This window comes from Corvus cornix, chromosome 1A (genome assembly GCF_000738735.6).
Source record: "Corvus cornix cornix isolate S_Up_H32 chromosome 1A, ASM73873v5, whole genome shotgun sequence".
Lineage (NCBI taxonomy): Eukaryota > Metazoa > Chordata > Aves > Passeriformes > Corvidae > Corvus > Corvus cornix.
Genome location: NC_047057.1, coordinates 32,927,739 through 32,950,927, shown reverse-complemented (window position 1 = coordinate 32,950,927; position 23,189 = coordinate 32,927,739). Strand labels below are relative to the sequence as shown.

Here is a 23,189-nt window from a genome sequence, read left to right as displayed (position 1 = left end):
TCCTATCATCTTATTTAACTGTAGTCTTTAATTAAAAATTTATTATAATATGTATATTTAACTAAGCTGTGCTATTTAAAATAAGAAGTATTGTAAATAGTACTACTGCTTAAGAATAGCAAGGCTTTGAGGGGAGGTTAAAGAGTACAAAAGTCAATTAACATGGCAAGGCAAAGTTATAAGAAGAGTTCTTCAAGTGTTCTAAAGTACATCAAGCCACCACTGAAGTAATTCAATAACAGATTATTAAAGATACTCTGTTGTCATAGAGGCCAACAGAGCAAGTTACAAAATACATTACAGTCAAGCAGGCATGAGATTAAACAACCAACCTTAAGCTACCAGCAAGAAGCATCAAGAAACAGAACACCACAGGGAGAAAGCTGCTAGTAGCAACAAAAGGGTTAGGCACAGAGCAGCTGAGGATCAGACAACTTGAGAGTGTCTCTGATCAACAGCTGCAGAGCAACAGCAGCAGGGCAATTTATTTTCACAGCTGTTTCTGATGCACCACCAACCTGGCACTCCAGGGTCAGGAGGATAATTCTTTTTCAAGGAATGTTTATTTGTCTTTGGCTTAGTTTGCAACAGCAGTTTGATGTTCTGACTAAGTGCTAGTTTGAAGCAGCAGGTAGAGAGTCCCTCAGGAAGGGAAAAACAAAACACCACAGCAATCGAGAGCAAAATTGCAGCTTACAGGTCTCAGCAAAACCGAGACACAAGAATGATGAAGTGTAAACAGCAACTGCTACATCAGTTTGGGGTTTTTTTGAGGGTGAAGGTGGAGGTCAGTTGGGGATAAATAAAAATGGCTCTCCTAGGATATTGTGAAATTACTGTTGATCCAGTACCGTTTCATAAAGGCTGCTGCAAGTTAACAAACGTTCTTTGCTTTTCTTGTATGGATCAGCATTTTATACTGCTTATAGAGAATTTGCACTGGTGTACATACAAATCTGTCAAGAAATTTTCAGTGTGGAAGGATTTGAAAAATAGTGACATTTTGTCAGAACACCCCAAACCATACCAATTTTTTCTTAAATGTGAATATATCCAAAACATACAACAATCTGAAGGTTTGACCAAAAGGGCAGTGAAATCACCTGCAGAATTCACTCACTGCTGATAGGTTCCAGTATTTGCCATGCATATACTAATAAAGGTCGAGATCATTTATTAAAGGTACACCTTTCAGAAAATGCTGACTATCTAACAGCTGACTCAGAAATATGCATGGATTTAGGGTGGACTTTTTTTCTCATATGCTTCTTTTTTGTGTGTGGGCAACACTATGGGGTTGATTTGTTAACCATTACAGTAGCCAAATCCTTACCTCACACCATCATTTACTGTACACCTACAGCCTTCCAACTCAGCTTTGAAGACATCTTTATGGAATACAGAGCAAGTCATTTGGTACCTGCTGTAACCTCTATGTGCACAGAAAACACATTTTCCATAGCAGCTTTCACAGACAGAGCTGCAGACAATTTCTGCAAGGTCATAGAGATTTAACTATGTTTTCCAAAATTAAAAAAATCACTTTTACCTTTCACCTGTTTTTGGTATTTTTGGAGCTCTGGTGCCAAAAACCCACTTAATGGTCCAAGACAACCAATTGCATTAGCAATTGAGTCTTCATCATCTAAGTCATTCTCTTCATCACTGTCTCTGGTTCTGCCTAACCTTCTGTCAAAAGAGAACATAAGAGAAATAAAAAAGATACATTCTTAAATGTGAACATTACAGAGCATTTTTATCTTTTTTAGATGCATACAAGGCAGGATTCCACCTCCCTTTTCACCATCTGTGGAGGGTAACCAATAACCCTATATACCATATGCAGTGCATTCCAAACTTACCCTGAAAATGAAGTTGATTTTACTGCTGCAGGGAAAGGAGTAATATTGTACGTGTATTTCTCCCTTAATTCTGCCAGTTGTGGGAAAGGAAACTGAGCCATGGTGTAAACAGTCTAGGGGGGAAAAAAAAGGAAACTTTAAAAATTTTCGCTTTAATTAGCAGTCTCACAAAAGATTTTTCCATGAACAGACTTCCACAGTCTTGCAGGATTAAAGGCTGCACATTCTTGCACATTCACATGCTGTAAGAAAATGGTCTAGTTTTATGATTCAGTCAGTATTTCCTGTAAGAAAAATAAAGACTGACTCGCTAGAAAAATACACAGCTCAGTTAAAAAAAAACAAAAAGGAACTGATAACATGAGCTGTAGGATCCTTTTCAACTCCCATACTCACTTAGTAATTTTTGTCAACCCCTCCCTGCCAGTACACCAGAAATGCTCCTCCAATTATTATTTCATTTACATGAATGCATCATTTAGGATTTGGGGATCTTTCCAGAAGACCTATGTTTTTGCTCAAGTATTCAACAAAGTATTAGCACTAGCAGAGATAGGAAGGGGCAGATCCTCATTGATGTGGACTGTTAGCTGATTCATTATTTTACCTGAGAAGCTCAAGAGCTTATGTGAAAGAAATCATGCCAACACAAAAATTATAGCTAAAGAGGAAGGATCCAACATTACCCTAGTTTTCTTCCCTCAGTTTCTAGTTTTGATTGCTGGTTGGTTTTGAGGGGAATGGTGAGGTTTGGTGGGGTAAAGGTAGTTGTTTTTCTAAAACAAGGTAATCAAAATACTAATAGATATTCTCAAAGAAGATACATAGTTGCAGATGCATTTCCTTTCAGCATTACTTTTGCTGTAAGTCACCAGCCAACCTGGCATAAAGATGCATTACATTCATTGCAATATCACAGCTGATTTGTTCCTACCTACTTTAGTTGCCTTTTTTTCCCCTGCTTTTGTTCACTACTCAGAACTTTCAAATAACTGCCAAATAATTCATTGGGAGCCTCAATGTCAGAAGAAAAAAAAACAAAACCAAAAATATAATTTCCCGTTTCTCTGAAAATTTCCACACCCTGAAAATTAAGTATCTTTTGAAAGACAGCAACATAAAATTTTCTCATTAGCTGTGACAGTAAATCTTCACTTACATATTTTTTTTCCTGTGCTATTAAGTCAGTGACATTTTCATCCGAAGGCAAATGACCTCAATTAAGATGAAAGGAAATTCTGAACAGTTTCTACATAATCCATTCTTGAGCTATGTCTTGTCTATGCTAAATACACTAAGGAAAATTGCAAACGTGAATTCAGTATTAGACATTTCCTGACATAAGGAGGAAAAAAGTTGCCCTAATGGCACTGATGTAAGCACTGAGGAGCAGGAAAGACACTCCTGTCTGAATCAGAGACAGGGCAATAGTGCACCTCAACAGGCTTCTGTGTGAGAACGCTTTTACAGATCGAGCCATGCACAGACTAAGGAAGATGCCTCCAAAAATACAGAGCATGAACTGAAGTTTTGCCACTCCATTAAACTACAATGCTACTGTGAAAGAAAAATATTCTCTAGGGCCTGAACAGTGATTTCCCATCAGTCTAGCAGACAAAGGAATTTTATGAAAGACCCACCTCCAGCCCAACATGCCTTTGATCCTCCTGCTTGTTTGATCCACCATACTGTCCTGCTAGGGTTTTTTTTTTTCATAAGTTTCAACTCTCTCTGGAGGTTTGTCTGGAATTTATTTCTACTCTTTATGTCAATGTCCTTCTCAGGTAACCTGTTCCATATGCTAGTTACCCTTTAAGTGAAACAGTCGGCTCCGAGTCCTCCATTTACTCCTTGCACCTACTGTTTCAGATTACGATTTTAGCTTTTGCCTGTCTCCAATCTGTGTCTCTTCCACATCTTCTACAATTTCTTTCATTTAGCATACATATTTTTAGCTTAATTATTGTTATCAGGCTATAACTGTAGGCCTCACCACCTGGCTAAGAGATCCACAAAATAAATTTTATGCCAGTGCAAGTTCCACTGAAAATTTTAAAAAAATATTGTGAACCAACACCTGTGATATCCTCCCAGCAACACTTCAGAGTCAAAGCACTCTTTTTCTAGTTTTTACACTGCTTTGGATGCCATTTGGTTAATTCTGGGGAACTGTCCCAGAGGGAAATAGCCTACACACACAAAGCACAATGCAGCCAAACTTAGCATCTTATTTACGGCCATAAGGGACAGATCCTGGGAACAAGAAAAGAGACAAGGAAAAAACCCCTCTATTCTCACCTTAAATCATCTGACAATCCTTTGCCTTACCCTAAAAAAACAAAGCCATCTACACCCTCAGTGGAACACCATATGGAAGGTGATAGGCTGTGGCTTCCAAACAGGGTAAGCCATTTTGCAGACAACTTACCAAACACACTTATCTCAATAGCTGCTCCTCACTGCTTTAAGGCTCTCCTTTCTTTTCACTTTGACTAAGAACACAAAACAAAAAGCAAAAGCAAAAACAAACCCAAAAGAAAACAGACAAAGTACTACTCAAGTAGAAAGCTAACAGCGAATACCATTAAATCAGGGTAACTGCCTAGGGAGATAGTCCAAAATGCTAGAGTACCTCAGAAAGATTACTCCCTGTTCCCCTCCCTTTCAGTAAATACAAAGAGATGCCTCTCCTCCAGTTCTCATCTCCTCTGTGCTGCAATGTTTCTGGGTGTACAAACTGAATAAGTTCAGCTGCTTATAAAAATGCTCGCTTTCTGAGAAGGCATGAAAGCACAGACTCAGTCTAGCACACTCTGTTTAGAATATCTGCAGACACCTGGTGTACAGCCTTCTGTCTCCATATTGGAACCAATACATACCCAGTCTAGAATCTGATCTGTACAGCACTCACCCTTTATTCACCCAAACTGTTCAATCTGAAAAAGGAGGAAACTGTAGGCTGGCTTGCTCCTCCAATGCCTCCATGCTCTCTTTAGTAAAACATTAAAAACTCTTGCCACGCAAGGGCCAAATCTGCAAAAAGCTTTAAGGCTTCCATCCTAACTGTAGGTACTGTCTGCATGGGAGGGATAAAACTGCAGCAACTGTACACGCTGCTGGAGAGAATGAGGACATGAGCCCCTGTTCTATTTTAGACATCTGCTCTATCAACACTTCCCTTGAAGGATCAGTTGTACCTCCCTCCTCCAACTCCCAAAAGAAACAAGGCTCTTTGAGCACAATTTGTTTTCCAGTGGTTGAGAAGTGTCTGTTACTCTGGCTTAAGTGAGCCTGGACAAGTAGTTTAGATGTAAATATAAGTGTTATGCAAGTCTAAAGAGAAGTGAGATGATTGCCGCCAGCGAACTCTACTGAAATGTGTAGGGAAGGCAGAGTTGGATATTACTCCTTTCCCACAGTAGGATACTAATCCTTGGGCCATCTTGTAAAAAGTATTAGATGTAAATTCATCATTCTGATTTTTATTAGGGGAAAAGAAAGAAAAATTGAAAACAAAGCATCTCTGGATGGCTCCTCTGAAAAAGCTTAAAGCAATTTAAAAACCAGTATGTTCAAGCAGCCTGGACCTTTTCATTAATGCAATGGTTCATATTTCTTAATTTTTTTCTCCAATCAGATACATGGTAGCATTTATATGCTCTCTTGTACTCTTGTAGTGCTTTATTCTTTCCACTTAGAAAAAGTGGACTCTTTACTTAGGGTAAAGAGGGCCTAGAGTAAAGACCTCAGAGATGGCTACACTGCCAGTGCCTGCCTTTGACTTGAAGAATGCTACGCAAACTATATTGTGGTTTCTTCAACTGAGAGGACACACATAAACCAGATCCACTGCTCCTCCATACACAGTATTAAACCTGTCACATTCTCCATATCAATGGCAATGCCATCCTACCTTAACACTCCTGTCAGTGCAACCAAATACCCACTTACACTATGAACACACATATGTATTGTGCCAAATACTCATTTTATGTGGAAGCACAAAAAAGATTGCTAATTTGCTAGTATTTTAATTGCAACAGTTAAAAAACAAAAATATCCTTCCATCCCTCCAACCAGTAAGTTACCCATGCCTTATTTTCTATTACAGTAGCAAAGAAAGAAATCAACAGTCATGAAAGACCACCTCAGCTTTCCCAAAATCATTCTTATTCACAAATGCCACATCTTGATTTTGTACCAGACTGGAGACCAGGAACTGAAACATAATGAGAAGATGTCAGCTTGTGCTGCCCTCCTTACACATCCTCAGTATCTGAACTGTCTTTTGAGGAACCTTAACACATTTTTAAAAAGCATGTGAGTACCTTTGACCAGCTGCATTTCCATTTTTGAAGCAAAACAAAGCCACAACACTCACTCCTCCCATTCCTAGAGCTTCCTCATCAGACAAAATAACAATGGCCAAAATAATAAAACTAAAAACAATCCTTTACTTCAGGGCACTACTTAACCAGACTAGCTAAGTGTATTTTGACACTTCCAACAATAGGTAATAGAAGTCAACTATTCTATTACCTGCTAACAACTGTTATTAAACTTGCGTAGCTTTATAGACTGAATTTTTTTCCTTCCCCTAAGACAGCTACAAAGTTTCAGGTGAATTATGTTCTCTGTACTTGCACCCATTTAATCTCTATGCTCTAACTCATCAAAAGGAAAGTTCCAGAACTGTAGCACGAAGTCCTTATAAAACAGCTAAGTAGACAACACCTTAAAAATATCACAAGAATAAGTGTAACTGTAAATAAATAAATTGTATATGTGATACTAAAGGCCCTTTCCTTTCCCAGAACAATGTGGGTCTTTGTTCTCATATGCTTTAAAAACTCAGGGACTGAAATTATGTACAAATGTCTTTGTTTACAGTACACTACTGATTGTTCATGGTTTTTTTTTTTTAAACCAGAAAGGACTTTTTATACACTTCTCACTTCATAAACTCTTATTTCCCACAGTGTCTGCAGGATGAAAAGGACAGAGTGTAATAAACAACTGACCAAAACATAAAAATAAGGAAAAAGAATACCCTAAAAATGGTGACTACTAAAAGATTCTACATCTTACTTGTGTAAATCCAATTGGGCATAATATCACAAAAGACTTTCAATTGTCAACATAGAATCAGTTTTTATTAAATGAAGCCGAGTGGTTCTCCATATTGCATATATAAAATAAGATTCTAGCTCTAACTGCAGATCATCTACTTGTTTCATTGACATGCCAGCTCAATCCAGTTATCTGAAACTTTTATTCTTGGGAGAATTTAGGTTTCTGCAGTATCTGAACAAAAATATAATTTGTTAGAAATCAACACAGAAAACACAAAAAATAATTACATCAAAATTACTCACCTGCATAAGTTCATTGCTGTCAATCAGACTGTCTTCAAGCATCTCCTGGGTCAGCTTGCCCATAGTACTGTAAAACTCATCTGCAGTTTCACAACACTCAATTTGCCTACATCAAAATACACGCTGGTTTTTACTTTACTTTTACATATGATTCTACGCATTCAAAACAAAACAGATTTTCTTGTCATCATAAAATATGCATTTCCATTAGACAGCTTAACTTTTATTTGCAATTCTGTCTAGACTTCCAAGTAAAACAGTGCACACAACATTGGAAAAGGTGCAGCAGTAAAAAGATGCACTAAGTACAGCTTACTGTCCCGACTCCTCATGATAACAGATTCACGTATCTCCAGACAGGCTATTCCCTCTGGCCCTTTCACTTCTACAGCACAAGAATCAATAAACCTTGCCTCCTACTAGCACAAGGGAGTTCTTTCATCAGCTCAAAAAGGGAGCATAAAGATTTCTTAACTGCCTTATCACCCATTCTTCACCATGCACCAAATGGCCAAATTCACTGGCTGAACTTTCTTTTTGTCAGACAGGAAGATACTCACTGGCCAGAAACCATTCCTGTGGAATAAATTAAGTATAGGTGCATTCATATATGTCATTGTGTTAAAAAATAATTAACATAATGAAGAATGAAGGAAAATTCACTCATCATATTTGTGAATGCTACTTCTAAATTAGAGATGGGAACTATTTTGGTTTTGGTTGTTTGTTTGCTTTGGTAGTATGCTTTTGCTTGTCTTGTTTTGGGGAGTGAGGTCCAATTGAATATTTTTTCCACACTTTTCTTTAAATTTCTAAAAACACAGAATCATTCTAAACACACAGAGTGTCACCTAGAGGAAGAGAAATATGAGTAAAATGCTTTTGTGAGTTGATGCTCTACATACATTAGGGTCAGCTGCTAAACACCTCTCCTGTCAAGTGAAAAATTTGTTTTACTTATACCCCACGGAAATGCATCAATGGCTACATATTGTAGCCTCTCCTCTAAAACACAGATGCTGGAATGATGAAAAAAAACCACTGCCTTTTTTCTTAAGCAATAGAAGAAGCAGCTTCCCTTGATCTTTAGCATCTGTACCTAACAACCGCTGAACTATGAAACTCCTACTGAAATCTTAACATAGTTTGTTTAAAACAACGATAACATCGCTAAAAAAATTTAAAAATTAGTAGAAACAATGGGTACGTAGCCGATTATCACCAACTTATGGCTCACCTGCCCTGATGCCTTCAGTCTCTCATGACCCCCACATACTGCTTTCTCCACTGCACCTATGATTAACTTCCCTGTTCCTTCAGTCTCCCTCAAAACAGAAGTATGATTGAGCCACCCACATTTTAAAAATGCACTTCTCACCCTATTTTCATTTTGAGAATTACTCTTGAGAAGTGTGAAGATCATGAGACTATGAACACTATTTCAGGCCCCACTTCTGTAAATGTCCCCTGTTCTAGTTCTAATGGTAGACAAAGAGAAATAAAAATATCACAATCTTCTCCCAGCAAAAACAGTGCCCAACCTTTTACCAGACCTTCTCCCATTCCCCACAAACAACAGTTACAAGATGTGCAGTGTGATCAGCTTATTCTCTTGGAGACATTCTTATTTATTTCTTGATTCTGTTCCTTTCGAGTTTTAAAAACATGTTTAATTTTTCTTTAAGCTTTACGGTAAAATCTTCAAAGTCGTAACTTCCTTTTTTATCATGTTATGAGCACTAATATTCACAATTACAGCTTTTAAGTGCACAGAGATCCACTGAAAGGACATTTTATTGAAAACACTACGTGACTACATAGAGATTAATCCTAATACAAATGATTCATGCAAGTTTCATTCATGAACTGACTATAAAAAAAAGCTCTCAGGAAATTATTATTCTAATTATTATTCTTCAGATTAAAAATTAAATGTACTAAACAAAGCCTCTTACAATGCTACCTGCCTGCAGTGCTAATTTATTCAGAAAGAAAAAAGGAAATGAAACCTCCAAGGACAGAACTGAACATAAATCCCAGTGGTTCAGTTTCAGAGCAAAAACTGAAGATGAGCTTTAACAGGCATCACAAGAAAAAAATCGATGCAGCTGCTGATGCCAGCTAAAAAATGTTTCCAGCTGAACTAACATCTGCTTGACCTGTCACAGCTCACAGCTCCCACCGAAGCCAATGACAAAATTCATTTCTCTGGGAGCACTGTAAACTCTTTGGAATGCAAATATTTGCTTTGACAACAGAGGAGTTTAAAGAACTAGCCACCTCTTGTGTTCTGGCCATGTGGTGAGTTTCCAAGGCCATAAAGGACTACAACAGAAAGTGAGCTTGAATGTGCTTAAAAGCAGAGAATTTCCAGAAAATTCATTTCCAGGCCTTAACAGAAAAGACTTGTGTACTACAAAGTCATTCTCTTAGTAACTGAACTCTTCTACTGGGCAAAGCCAATGGGCTCAAACCCTTAAGTCTCCTTAAGTGAAACCAAGGGAATTAACACCCCCAGTTTCAGGTACCCAACTAAATTAGCTGGTCATCCTGAAGTCTATGAGTGTGTCTTTACACAGGGTATTTACCAGTTCCTTCAGAGGTTTATGTTCTGGAAAGTCCAACCCTTTAGCACAGCACGAAGACATTATACACAGACAACTCCAAAAAGTGGAGACAATTTTCTGCAAAAAGGGTCAATTAATTATCATGCCCATTCTGACTTGATGGCAGAATCATGTGTTTTTAAGAAACCATAAAGGTCCTTTTTGCAGCTTTTTCAAAACATAATCATTCTCCTGAAAGACTGAATCTTGTTTAGAATTGATAACATCTTCTTAAGGAAAACAAAAGTTAAACATGGCTCATAGTGAAAACAAAAAACAGATAAAAATGACCACTTACTCTCCTAGCTTTGCCCAGATAGCCAAAGCTACTCTCAGGATAATTTCAGAGCCTTCAAAGAATACTGAATCCCAGATCTTCAGAACTGTATGGTTAGGCAGACAGGTGGCAAAGAGTGTCAGAAACCACTGCATTGTGAAGACATTTGTAAGTGGGGGTTCGTAGCCTCCTGAAGTTAAAAAAACAAACAAGCAAAAAACTTGAAGTAACTGCAATTTACTATCGTTTCACAAAGAGTATAAACTGCACACTAAAATCCACCAGACTTTCTAGCACCTCTGTTATTGTTCAAAACCTAGTTAGCCTGCAGCTGTCCAAAGATAAGCTGAGAAGAGCAATGTAAAAAATTACATAGTCACCTTCCATTCTGCTGCACTGCAAAAAACTAAGCAACAGCATTGGTTTTAGACTGTAAACCCTGGAATACACCAGCACATTTTCCCCTTATATAAGAAAGACTGCTTCTCCTTTCCCAAAGCAATATGAAATAAAAACTTCTATCAAAAAAAAGAAACAAAACAAACTCACCAACTTTCCCACAAAATGCTGCATTTCTTCACCAACTGATGGCGTAAATCTTTATCTACATGAAAGTGAAGGTGACTGTCTCTGTAAAGTCATATCTATTATTTCAATATCCTGATGTACTTGTTAAGTTTCAAACAAGATGTACTATTTCAGCCTGAAACTCTGAAGTTTGACTTTCTTGTTATGCTCAGAGAACACTTTGTGCATCCCGGTATCAACTGATGCACTGAAGGCCATGACCAGAGAGGCCAGCCTGTGAAAACACTTTCAAACAGCAAATATTTCCTTGATACCATTTCTTTTTTTTTTTTATACAGTTTGGGCATAGCCACATGAAACATAGTAGCAGATCTTTTCTAAGACAGAACTCAGGGTGCACTTAGCTTCCCAAAGGAAAAAGAAACCAAATCAACTAACAAAAGACCTCTTGCCCTCCGCAGAACATTCCCAGATAAAAGAGCTGTTAAATCTGGATGGAATGCTACGCCAGAAAAAAAAAATTCACAGTGCAAAGCCAGTTCTCAGTAGCAATGCAAGATGTACTTCTGAGTTTTGCACCTGCATATTGGTAAGGATCCAGGTGAAAAAATACTAACCTGCTCCCACTTGCTCTCACACTGTAACTCTTCCCAGAATAACTATATGAGCTAGCAACTACACAGACCAGTAGGAGGACAGCTATCTTGAGCTCAGGCAAGCAACTACCTTTCCAAGGTTGCCCTTGTACTAAGCTATATGTTAGTGTTGTCACTCCATGCTTTGTATATTCCTGTCAACACAATTCTGTTTGCAACTAGTGGTGGGACCAAATTATTTCCCTTTGTTTTTTCCTGGAAGTACCACCTATTTATGTTAAGGTTACCAATAATGGAAACGATCATATTTCATCTTAACAATTTAAAATACATAATCTAAGCAATAAACTCATGTAAACACTGAAAATATTGTATTTTTAAACCAGTGCTCAGACAAAACAATGAGACAGGGTATAATAGCATTTGCTGTTGAATGTACCTCCACTTTCTCTGTTAGCAGCTCTTTGCAGGGTGTCTAAGTGCTGGGACAGTTCAGGAAGTTTCATTCGTAAAAGATCTCGGAAAACAGCCATATCCACAGAGAGAGCACGGAGATTATTGACAAAGTAGCTATCAGGAAGTACCTTATCGATTAGGTAAATCATGATCTGTGGGAAAAATGAAAGACCATCATGTAGGACTTACAGAGCAGTTATTTTCTAGGAATAACAGAAAAATAAAATTTCTCTGTTCACATATGAATTACTTGGAGCCAGTGGCAACACATGCTTCTGGCAGCTCCACTTAAATGGGGAGAAAATATTACCACTTTGAGCATCCTCAAGTACCCTAGGTATCCAGTATTCAAGATGCAAAGATCTCTTGAAACTGTCCAGAATTTATGAACCATGAAATTACTGAAATCAGTGACTGAAATCAATGTCACAGTAAGCTATGCCCAAGCTGCCAGCATTACCCACACCAAAAGCAATTTTGACATTTCTGATGTTGGAATTGTTTATGAGATTCTCCACTGCTGGAGAGTCTCACTATCCCTTCTCTGGTTAATGCCACAACTGATCTTGCAAATCCCCTATTTTCCCTCTCCAAAATGCAAGGTCCTGTTCTTTAAAAAGAGATTCTCCATACATTTTACTGCGATGTGTAACTGTGTGCTGCACTCCATCTTGTCACTTTAAAAGGTGCTAAATTAAGCAGCATGAGACATTTTAAGCAGACATCTGTTTCAAGTGAGGTAGCTAAACTACATGGATGGTAATGGATTACTGTCAAACTTTTGAGAATGAACAAATGCAACAAAAAATATGCAAAAGTTGGTGTTTACCATCAGCCTAACAGAAGACACTGACCTTCACTTCAGGATCTTCTATGAACTCTTTGGCCACTCTGCTAACCACACCCAGAGAGCCAGCATGCAGTCATCCCATATGCTTCAAGTCTCCCTTTCTTTCATATGAGCATCCCTACCATGTTTCATACAGACCTTAATTCTCGAGAGAAGCATTGCACCTTCATATACAGGAGACAATCCTCCTTCCAATCCCTCTCTTTTCATAAGATGCCTACAAAAACAGCTTCTCAGACACAGGACTACCAAGAGCACCACTTGAAACAGTCTTAATGCTTCCTTGTCTTTCCCAGCTGCTTGTGACCACATACTGCCACTTGTCCTTGCAAGATTTCTTCAGGTAATAGCAGTCTTACATTCCATGTTTTAAAGCATGTGGATCAGTAGTCAACACAGGCAAATTGACAGTTTCTACATGACAGCCTTGTATTTTGTCAGATGCATTACCTAACCTTTGCTGAATAGTGGGTCACTTCACTGTCTTGTAAAAATATGCTTTATTTTGTTCAGATATATTTCAACCAATGGAAGAGTAATTTAATATAACAACATTAATTTACAACTACGCTATTTGCATTTTCATTAATTTCTTATGACATATATTACTTCACTGATCTCAAATATATGAGAGCACAGAGGAGAACAGAAGTCTTTTTCAACACTGAAGTTCATTCTGTTTCACCAAGATGTGAATTGCTTTGAGAAGACCTTTTTTTAAAAAGCACTTCCTATATTTACCAGTTTGCAATAGATACTTTCTTTGTAACACATCTCTACATATTTATTTTTATTATTTGATTCTGTAGCTTATCTACACAATAACATGCAAGAGAAAAAATTTGAATTTTGGTATCTATGAGTTATGCATACTTTGACAGCTTCTACACATGCAAGCTGGGATTTTCTTGCTTACCATAATTTCTGTAGGCTAACTTTGAGACAACTCCAGGGATTTAACTTAATGCCTACGTTAACTAGTGAACACTCAAGTATCACTGGCTGGGCATTCCCTGAAGCCACCATGTTGGGTCCTGTGCTGTTAAAGCCCCTTGGCATCAGTAATACCTGCTGTTTCCTGGCCTCTGGGAGATACTTCCCAGACACAGAGCTTTTATTTATAATGTCCTTCCCAGAAACGAGACCTGACTGGCAAAACCTGAGAATGCCATTGCTCCCTTAACTCCCAGACTCTACAATAACCGAAGCACAGCTACCCCATAGCTACAATCCTGAGGGCACCTTTACAGCCCTCTGTAGCTGTTCTGAAGTCACTCACTGCTTGCTTTAGGTGGCCGTGACTACAACAAAACCTAATGCTAATACCCAATTCTTATTTCCTCCCACACACTCTGTTCCTTTTCTTGTCCTTCCCCTCTTCCCTCTCTCTTCTGGGGAAATTCCTGAAGAAAATTCCTGCAAAGCCCACACACAAAGCTTGGAAAAGAAATTACTTTATTTTCCATTCTTATTTTTGCCAGGTAAGACCAGTTTTGGTGCAAACAGCCTTCAGTGCTTTACCTCCCTGGGGCAGTCTGGCTCCATTCCATTGTCTCCTCCACACAAGGAGCCTGACACAACTCACAGTAACAGACAACACATAAGGACACACACAGTTCTTATCGTCACCTTGGACTTCATAAACCTTGGGCAACTGTATTTCCTATGCTACCATAATGTGTTTAGGGAGCTTCTGGACAGTATAAGATAACAATAAAATGTGATAAATTACAGTTAAAAATATTGAGGAAATCTTAAGCAAGAACTACTGAAAGAAAATTCTACTTTCTGATACAAATTCAGTATATTATAGTATTTTCTTCCTATTACAGGCAGCTGTCTAGAATGAAGAAGTAGCTGGACTCTACTGCCACAAGCTTTGTATTTTAGGAGCTCTGAGTGAATTTAAATATTTACCATATTTAAATCATTGTCTAAGGCAAAACAAACAGCTCAGTATCTCAAGAGTCACAGTCATCTTTTATTAATTTGACCCCAACTCACACATATGAGCAAGTTTGTTTAAGGAACTTTGCCCATGATCTTGCCAAACCTTAAACCATGTCCTGTAGTAAATAGTATTTCCATTTTCTAACATACTATAAAGTTCATTAAGCTTTCTTTTAATTACAATAAAAACTGTCTAAGAAAACAAAACGCTGTTAAGACTAACGTAACCCAGAAATTAGCTTCAAAGTGACTTACTTTCTTTTTGAATATTTAATGTTTTCCTAGGATTTGCTTTGAAATGTAGCTGATTTATAAACTGCCTCACATGGAACCGCCACATAAGATGCTGATAATGAAATTTTAAGATTTCAGCTACCTATGGTGTTTGCAAGCAGATTTGGGATTATGGCATAAGATATTCTACAGTTAGTAGCAGTGGTCCCATTTATTTTTTTATGGCCAAGACCTCATTTGTTTCTGTTTGAAAAAAAAATTTAACAGTGATAAAATTCAAACTATTAATTTTAGCTCAGACAGGATAACAAAATAAAAAATCCACAGATATAAATTAGCTAACTCTTTTGAGTCCTGCTCTTTTACACTGTCTCCAAAATTCACACATTGGTTTATTATAAAGTTCATTAACTAAAAGCAATCTTCACCATTGAAAAAAAAAAAATTTACTCACTTTCAGGGCATCCCCTTCATTGCCCTCCATTACTTCCAGAATAAGTGCAGCTAGTATGTTAAATCCTTGACAATAGCCAACAGATTTATTCCACCTGGCATATGCCAGCAAAACACGTTTTAATACCACTCGATCTTGCTCTGCCTCCTGGCCACAGTAAGAACTGCAGCCAGTTCGGTGAAGGTCCTTTAAAGGAAAAAGAAATTAAAACAAAAATAAAAATGACAAGAAGAGAAAAGATGTGTATTTTCCTTCCCCCGTTAGTTCTCTTGACTGTCCCAGTTTTCCTTCCACCTCCACCCTCCCAGTACATACTCCCAAAGTTGATGACAACATTTCTTTTTTAATCTGTTAAACCTTTAGCTCACCCAAGAGAAATAGTTTCAGCAAGCTCTCAAGTAAACAAGTCCCCTAAAAGATGTTCATAATACATTGCCACAGAAGATATTAAAAGATCTCTGGGTTTCAAAGAGGCAAGACATAACAGCTGCTTAATTGAACAAAAAAGAGCAACTGTTTTTTTCAAAGTATAAAAGAACTACTAGACAACTGAATTTTCAAACCATAAAAACCAGAAACTGTGTCCTTGAAATTTAAGTGATTTATAAGTGAAAGGCAAATTTGCAAAATGGCTGACTGCTTTAAATATTAAACATTAATCAGCTGAGAAATACAAATAGGCAAATGTGTTTCACTCCTGTAAAACAACTGAAAAATGCTCATTTGCTACATTTTAAAACATACTTTTTACTCCCAGAAAACATTTGTGTTTATTTACAGGGAAGTAAAAAACCCACTTATGCTCCTTTGTCTTCATTAAACTCCAGTACTTTTTCAAAATAAAAAAAAAGTAAAAATGAAGAAAAAAAAAATCAGAAATAGCAAATTTTTTCCCAGCTAACACTAACCAGATTAGTGCAAAAGAACCAAAGCAGCCAAAAAAGAAAAATTTTGGCAGGCCAAAATTGGGAATGAAGATGTAATTTTTGCCAAAGCAGTTGCAGACATGAAAATAAATCCAAATTAAAATGTCAACTTTTCATTAAATTTTTTAAAAAGAAGTAACAAATTAGCTGGCTACCTTTACTATTTGGATGCCCATAGAGTCATCATCAGGATTACTTCTTTCATTGAATGTGAAACGCATGGTTTTGTCCCAGTCAATGGCTATACTGTGTAAGTACTGATCAGCCAGGGTCAGCCAAACCTAGAAATACATAAGGCAAAATTAATTATTTCTCAGGTAAAATAAAAAGTTTTGATATATATATTGTTAGATGAACCTTATCAGCTTCACCCATATGTGATCTGCTGTTAGACTTGAAATATGCAGAAGAGGATTTTAGCTACAACAATTTTTGCACAATTAAAATAATACCTTGCTCTCTAAACAGAAAGGAAGGAAATGGTTGGCATTAAGCATCCAGATCCATGGATTGACTACAAAGATGCAAGTCAGCTGTCAGTGAATTCACAGGGGCCCTCCAAAATAGAAACACAAGGCAAGGATTCTTTGTCAGTTCAGACCTTCTATCCTCATAACCAACAAAGAGTTTTATAAAAGGATAACACTGCTGTTGGCTCTCCTCAAACTCTACCATGGATACATCTCCTGGAAACTCCCAAAAGAAATCTGGCAGTGCTAATGCTTCTCTTTATCAGAAGTCTCTTCTGATGACTTTGCAGAACAAATAGCATCTAGTATTCACCATCTGGGATTCATCTGAAAGCATCACTTGGATCAGAGCAACTTACAAGAGGGCTTCCTAAACTGCTGGTGCTACAGGGAGTTCTGAAACAAACATTTTCACTACTTTTAAAGCCTAATAATTGCCAGAACAGATTTATGCATGTGTATCCAAGACAAAGGCTGGACCTTTATGAAAAATTTGAAAACTTCCTGAACCATGAAAGGCACGTGACAGATCATACAGTGACAGCAAGTAACAATAAAGGATCTTTTTCTTCAGGAAACTGAAAGAAATCATAAAAGCAAACTGGTCAAGTTTTATACCAGCCATTAATTCACTCAAGTGAGAAAAGCAATTTAGACACTTCCCACAGATTTAAACACTTAGATAGCTGCATGATGAAGGAATTTATAGACAGCTCCCAGAATCTCATGTTTTCTGCATTTAAATGTCCCTTCCCACACTTCTGCAAAGTCACCCATGTGGAGGAATGCCACTGTTCTGCCTCCCAACCCCCTCAGATGTTGTTTGACATCCTACTGATGTTGTTTGACTGGATTCTTTACCTCTTCCAGCCCCAGAAACTAAATGTCACATGCCACAACAATAATGCAGATGTCAACCTGCTCCTTCTGTTGACAGCAAAGGAAGCAATCAGCATGCCGCTAACACTAAATACTTCCTTTATTTTGGTATCTATCTTAAAATCATTGTGAAACTGGGGAATGGCAGTGAAAAGACAACATCTCTTTTCTTACCACTACTTCTTTGGCTAGTATCATGTGGTCGCATGTGAGCAAACACAGAGATGGGCAGAGTGAGAAGGAAAGACAGATCTGAGTTGGATGACATGGCAGAGTATACACAAGTCTGCTGATTACACAGAACTGGGAGGAGTGGCTGATAAGCCCAAGGACACTTTGACAGAATGGAAAAATGGTCTGACAAGAGCCTCATGAAGTTCAACAAGGAGAAGTGCAAAATCCTGCCTCTGGAGAGAAATAATCCCAAGCACCAGTATTTGCTGGGGGGCACCCAGTTGCAAAGCATCTCTCCTATGCATCTCTCCTATGAGAGAGCTGGGACCGTTCAGACTGGAGAAAGGCAGCTATGGGGAGATTCTACTAGTGTGTTTAAACGCCTGAAAGGAGGGTGCAAGGAGGAGGAAGCCAAGCTCTTCTAATCTGTGCCTAGTGACTGGACTGGAGATAATGGGCACAAACTGAAACACAGGAAGTTCTCCTCGAACATTAAGGAACACTTTTTTACTGTGAGGGTGACTGAGTACTGCCCGTTCCCTTGCCACATGGTGTGGGGGAGGGTACAGGCTGAGGAGCACTGACATAGATTTCCCAGAGAGATTGTGGAATCTCCTTCCTTGGAGATATTTGAAAGTCACCTGGACACAGCCCTTAGTAACCAGCTGTAGGGGGCCCTGTTTGGGCAGAGGGGTTGGACCAGATGACCTCCAGAGGTCCCACCCAAACTCAGCCCTTCTGTGATTCTGTGACGTCTTCCACTCATGTACCACAGAAAAGTGTCTGAACACTTTCTGGAGCGTGGGAAAAGAATATTTCAGGAAAGAGAAAAGGCTGTTAGATGGATATAAAGATTCACTCTAGTTGTAGATTAAAAATAAATTCATCGTGGTGTGAGGAAAACAATGCCACCAAGTCTTTTCTTCCTTCTCCCCTGATTTGTAAAAAGGTACAGTTCAGTTTGGAAAGATAGCAAAAACAGGAAAAGGAAATTAAGCTGATGCATCAAAAATACGTGAAACTACATGTATTTTATAAATCTTCAAAAATACTACTTTTATTAAAACTGTGTTTTTAAAGCTTAGATCGTGTGACTCAGTTTTAAAGAAAAAATTAATAGACATGCCTCTTTTTATGCTAGGGGGCTTCAAACGTTGAAGAATGCAATAAAGTAAGTCTAGCAAAATCCCAGTGGACCCTTTCCTACAACACTAACTCAGTGCAATTTCCTGTTAATGGTGCACTCTGCCATTCTACATCACTCCTTACTCTGAATTTCCCTAATTTTGGCAATCTGCCTTTTCCCCATCAACTGTTTCTATGAGCATTCTTGTCAACATTAAGCATCTATCAACTTCACCTTTGTAAGTGTGACAGCCTACACTGCAGATATGTTCAGCTTTGGGGGAAATTTCACCAGTGCAATTTCTTGAGACTGACAGAATGAAGCAGTAACATCTGCACCAGAATAAGTTACCTAAGCCTCAAGCAGAAAGAGCCCAACTATTGAAAACACCATCTTTACCTGTCTCCTCAGCCTTTCCAGCTGCCCTGTGAGGTTGCCACTGAAGAACGTAAACAAGGAAAAATCCCCAGTACAGCTTATAAGGTCCAAATATTTGTTATAAAAACCACCAACAGATAATATTGATGTAATTAACCTCTTCTGAGAAACCTACAGGCAATATGGCCCACAAGGCATAGAGGTCTACCTACCTTTCTCCGCCATTCCTTTGGGATACCTGTCGGCAGTCTGGCCACTGCTTTGAGCGCATCATGCCACTAAAAGCAAAAGCATCCAAAATTGTAAAATATCCATCATTAGTTTCATGCTACAGTATAGCAACATTTAATACCTTGCAGATATGCACATTAATTTCATTTTACTGCAGGCATTTCAGAGTTTAACTGCTTAATCCACTCACAGGGAAGATACAGATTAATTATTTAATGATGTGACAAGAGTATAATATTCTAGGATACAAGGATGTAGGAAATATCTGAGTAAACAATGAAAGCCTATTCCATTTTCTGAATATGAATGAAACAGCTCTTGATGCAATTGCAAATAATATGCTGACATTATGATGACAAATGCACTTCTGAATGAGGGCAAGCACCTTGACTGCAGACCCACTCCTTCACAAACTCAAGAGAAAAATAAATCAAATTACCTGCTGAAAACCATTTTGACCTAAAGATGGTTCAAGAGTGAATTTCAATTTCGTATCAACCCCTAAAAAGAAAAATGAAAAAAAAAAAGGTCATTATTTTATTTAGCTCAGAAGACAAAAAGAAGTCAAAAAATCCCAAACACAAAAATCCCACAGTTGAAACAAGAACACAAAATTTTAGCCTCCTATTATAACAACTACATTTCAATCTGTTTCGGTGAATTTTGTCTTCACAGTGGATTCAAGGAACATGTTAAGAAGTACATGGACAAAATGTTTTTAAAATGCAGTAACATTCTCCTTAATGATGCAGTTTGACACAACTCATTTCACTAATATTCATATAGTTCACTGTACTACAAACTATACCAGTACACTGCAAATTGTCATGTGTATCCACAGAAAAATACATGTACAGAGACAGCTTCTTTTCATCTATGCCAGCTTCTTGACGTTAAGTCAGTCAAAACTAATTTCTAAGTTTGGTGTGCTAAAATTATTTTACTGTTCAGAACGTATTTTTTTTATAATTCCTCAGAACATAATGTGCATTTGGTCAGTATTGTTATTTAAGCATAGATTTTATTTTGGCCATATGAGCAAACTATTTTAATTGTTATGAAGCGGGCCTGCTAGTAGTTCATACAGTTTTACATAAAATACCAGAATCTCAAGTGGATCCCAACATGGCACTGGATATGCCAGATCAACACAATCAACAGTAACACGTTTAATTTGCTTTCCATCCCACAGTTTGAATGTACAATTCCTTGGTCCTTCAAATGCCGCTGTCCAGAACTCAGGTGCTGAACACGGCATCATATCCCCTCCCTCTCTCCCGTCTGCTGGCACAAAGAATAAAGCCTTCTTTTCCTTTCCTTCCATAATTTAATACTAATTTAATACTAATATTAATAACTAATAATTTAATGGTACTGTTCCACACTTACAGTTATGTTATGCATAGCTTCTTATTTTTCCAGAATATGATGCCAAACATTTTTAACATATAAATGTCCATATATATATATACACACACACACACAGAAAACCCAAACAGATTATAATCCTGCAAGGTTTTAAGTATGTAATATCCATGCTAATCAACTCACCAGTAATACCCAGTGCTTTGGAGGTCTAAACCTTCAAGTCTGACAGAAAACCCAACTAGTGGCATTTGCTATTTATGGAATGTAAAATGCCTTTGAGCATTTGCATACTGAAGTGGTGGTAAGTAATTTTAAAGCCTTACTACCTGATAAATATATATTTAAAGAGAAAATGTTCTTTTCCATGTTTTTTTTTCTTTGTTGGGGGTGAGTGAATAGAAACAAAGAAAAATATCACACAAACTCCAGTACTGTTTAGAATTTTAGCGTTTTAGAATTGCATCACTAAGACCTGGGGATTAGTGCTTTCGTTTCCCTGCTTCAGATCTAAAAGACATGCTTGTCAGATCTAGAAAAATAAAGGCTTCAAATCATAATAGATATGTCTTAAAAAAACATTGAAGGATTAATAGCTATTCCTGGAAGGAACTGTTTATTAGTATTCCTTCCCAGAGTGCAATGGCACTCAGCATAGGGACTCCTAATAGGTAAATCTTTTCATAATAATTCAAAGCAATGTAGCGATGCCAGTAACCTACTAAGATTAAATTGCATCACATTTGCTGAAACTGGAAAAAGCGAACTTCATTTTCAAGCAAATAAAAGTAAGTACTGTAAAACCCTAATACACACAAAAATATATCATGACCAAGAACTCCTTCTGTTAAAGTAACAGATGCTGACACGTTAACTAACACTACCTTGTAGCAAAGAACCAATAGCCTTCCAAAATGTATTCATTTCCAACCCAGCAGCTAAATATTAATTACTTCACAGTTTTATAAGACTTCAAGACCCCAGTAACAACTTCTCTCTTTGTCTTAGAAGCTTCCTAAGAAAGATACAAACAGATACTTCCAGGTCTTCAAAAGATCGAGTACAGTAAGATAAAATTTCAGAGCAAGGCAAAATCTATCTATAGTTACATGAACATCATGACCAGGGAGCTCACACAACAGTCAAGCTAGCTATCTCTCCTGAGACTGAAATAAGACCCTTCAAATGAGACCCTTGATTAACAGACTGAAATGAGATCATCCATCTACAAAAGTTAACTAAATCACATCACAGCAAACAATTAAGACAGGTGTGAAAATTACTGTAAATGAGAATTACATCACGCAGTAACATCAGACTACACAGCACACTCTCTTCAGTATGGTGAGGAACTGCTTAGTCAGGTCATGCATGACAATCTCTTGTAGAAGACATAGAATCTGTGTCCCCTTATTTGTTCTCCATTAGAAGTATTTTCCAAATCAAATTATGTGATGGTTTTGTGGGAGGGGAGGGGAAGAACCATGGGAAACGAACCACAGAGCATATATGAATTGTTCCTCATTCACATCCATTTTAAAGAATTTATATTTCCTAAAATCAAAAAATTACAACCTTGCTTAATAAAAAATACAGCTAGTAAGCATGTAAAAAAAAGCTGCAACTGTTCAGAGAGCAAGGAAGGCAACCAACAAACTGGGAGCAGCATCTCATTGCCCGTTAGTTGTTTCTGGCACAAAAATCATCTTGCTACATGCAGTTTCTGCACTCTGCTCAAGGAATTTGTCCCTGAGCTTTAGAGCTTCAAGGAAATTAATGCCTATCCCCAATTCAACCTCTCTTGGTTTCCTAAACCTTCCTTTTTTCATCACTCCCCTTTTTTATTCAGTTGTCCTCTCTCCATAAACTAACTCAGATTCTCCAATAGTTTCTTCCCCCCTCAGTATCCCACACCCATACAACCCTACCACATCTGCACCCATTTTCACTGCATTTTCCCATTTCTGACAATCTTCCATCTTTAGGTCACATTCCTCATCATTACATAAATACATGCTTTTTGCAGAAAAGACCCCTTTGGGCCTTAAGAGAACATTTCTTCCCAGCTCCTCTGCAAGGACAGCCTGGCATAGATGTACCACACACAGAGCAATAGTTCCTACTGTAAGTGTTGTCAGTACAACTCAGGCCTTTCACGTCAAACCAGCCAGGCTACCTGTCTAGTTATTAACATATTAAATATCACCTCCAGTTCATACACTTTCAACTGATACTTCACACCTGAGAAGCATATTAATTCCTATCAGCAGGAATATGCTGGGAACACACTGGAATTACTACCTCCACGAATACAAGGACACACAAAGGTACATGTTTGACAACAAATTTCTGAAGGGTAGGGAATGCCAAAATAAGCTCTGTTCAATGCCCTTCCAAGCCTGTCACCAGAAACCACTGCAGAAAAGTTATATAAAAAATAATAAAAAAATAG

At 37.8% G+C, this 23,189-nt stretch overlaps 1 protein-coding gene across 5 annotated transcripts in view; it reads right to left on the bottom strand.

Moving 5' to 3' along the window:
* The window catches only part of TBC1D30 (TBC1 domain family member 30), a 53,147-nt gene that overhangs the window by 4,520 nt on the left and 25,438 nt on the right, over window positions 1–23,189 (bottom strand). For all 5 annotated transcript variants that reach the window (XM_039571139.1, XM_039571135.1, XM_039571136.1 and 2 more), the window contains 9 exons: window positions 19,812–19,873; window positions 19,354–19,419; window positions 16,270–16,395; window positions 15,189–15,374; window positions 11,684–11,852; window positions 10,142–10,310; window positions 7,238–7,343; window positions 1,863–1,975; window positions 1,550–1,689 (listed from right to left, as the gene is read on the bottom strand). In XM_039571139.1, coding sequence (XP_039427073.1) covers window positions 1,550–1,689; window positions 1,863–1,975; window positions 7,238–7,343; window positions 10,142–10,310; window positions 11,684–11,852; window positions 15,189–15,374; window positions 16,270–16,335 — 949 coding nt within the window. In that variant the 5' untranslated portion in view covers window positions 16,336–16,395; window positions 19,354–19,419; window positions 19,812–19,873. The remainder of the gene's footprint in view (window positions 1–1,549; window positions 1,690–1,862; window positions 1,976–7,237; window positions 7,344–10,141; window positions 10,311–11,683; window positions 11,853–15,188; window positions 15,375–16,269; window positions 16,396–19,353; window positions 19,420–19,811; window positions 19,874–23,189) is intronic.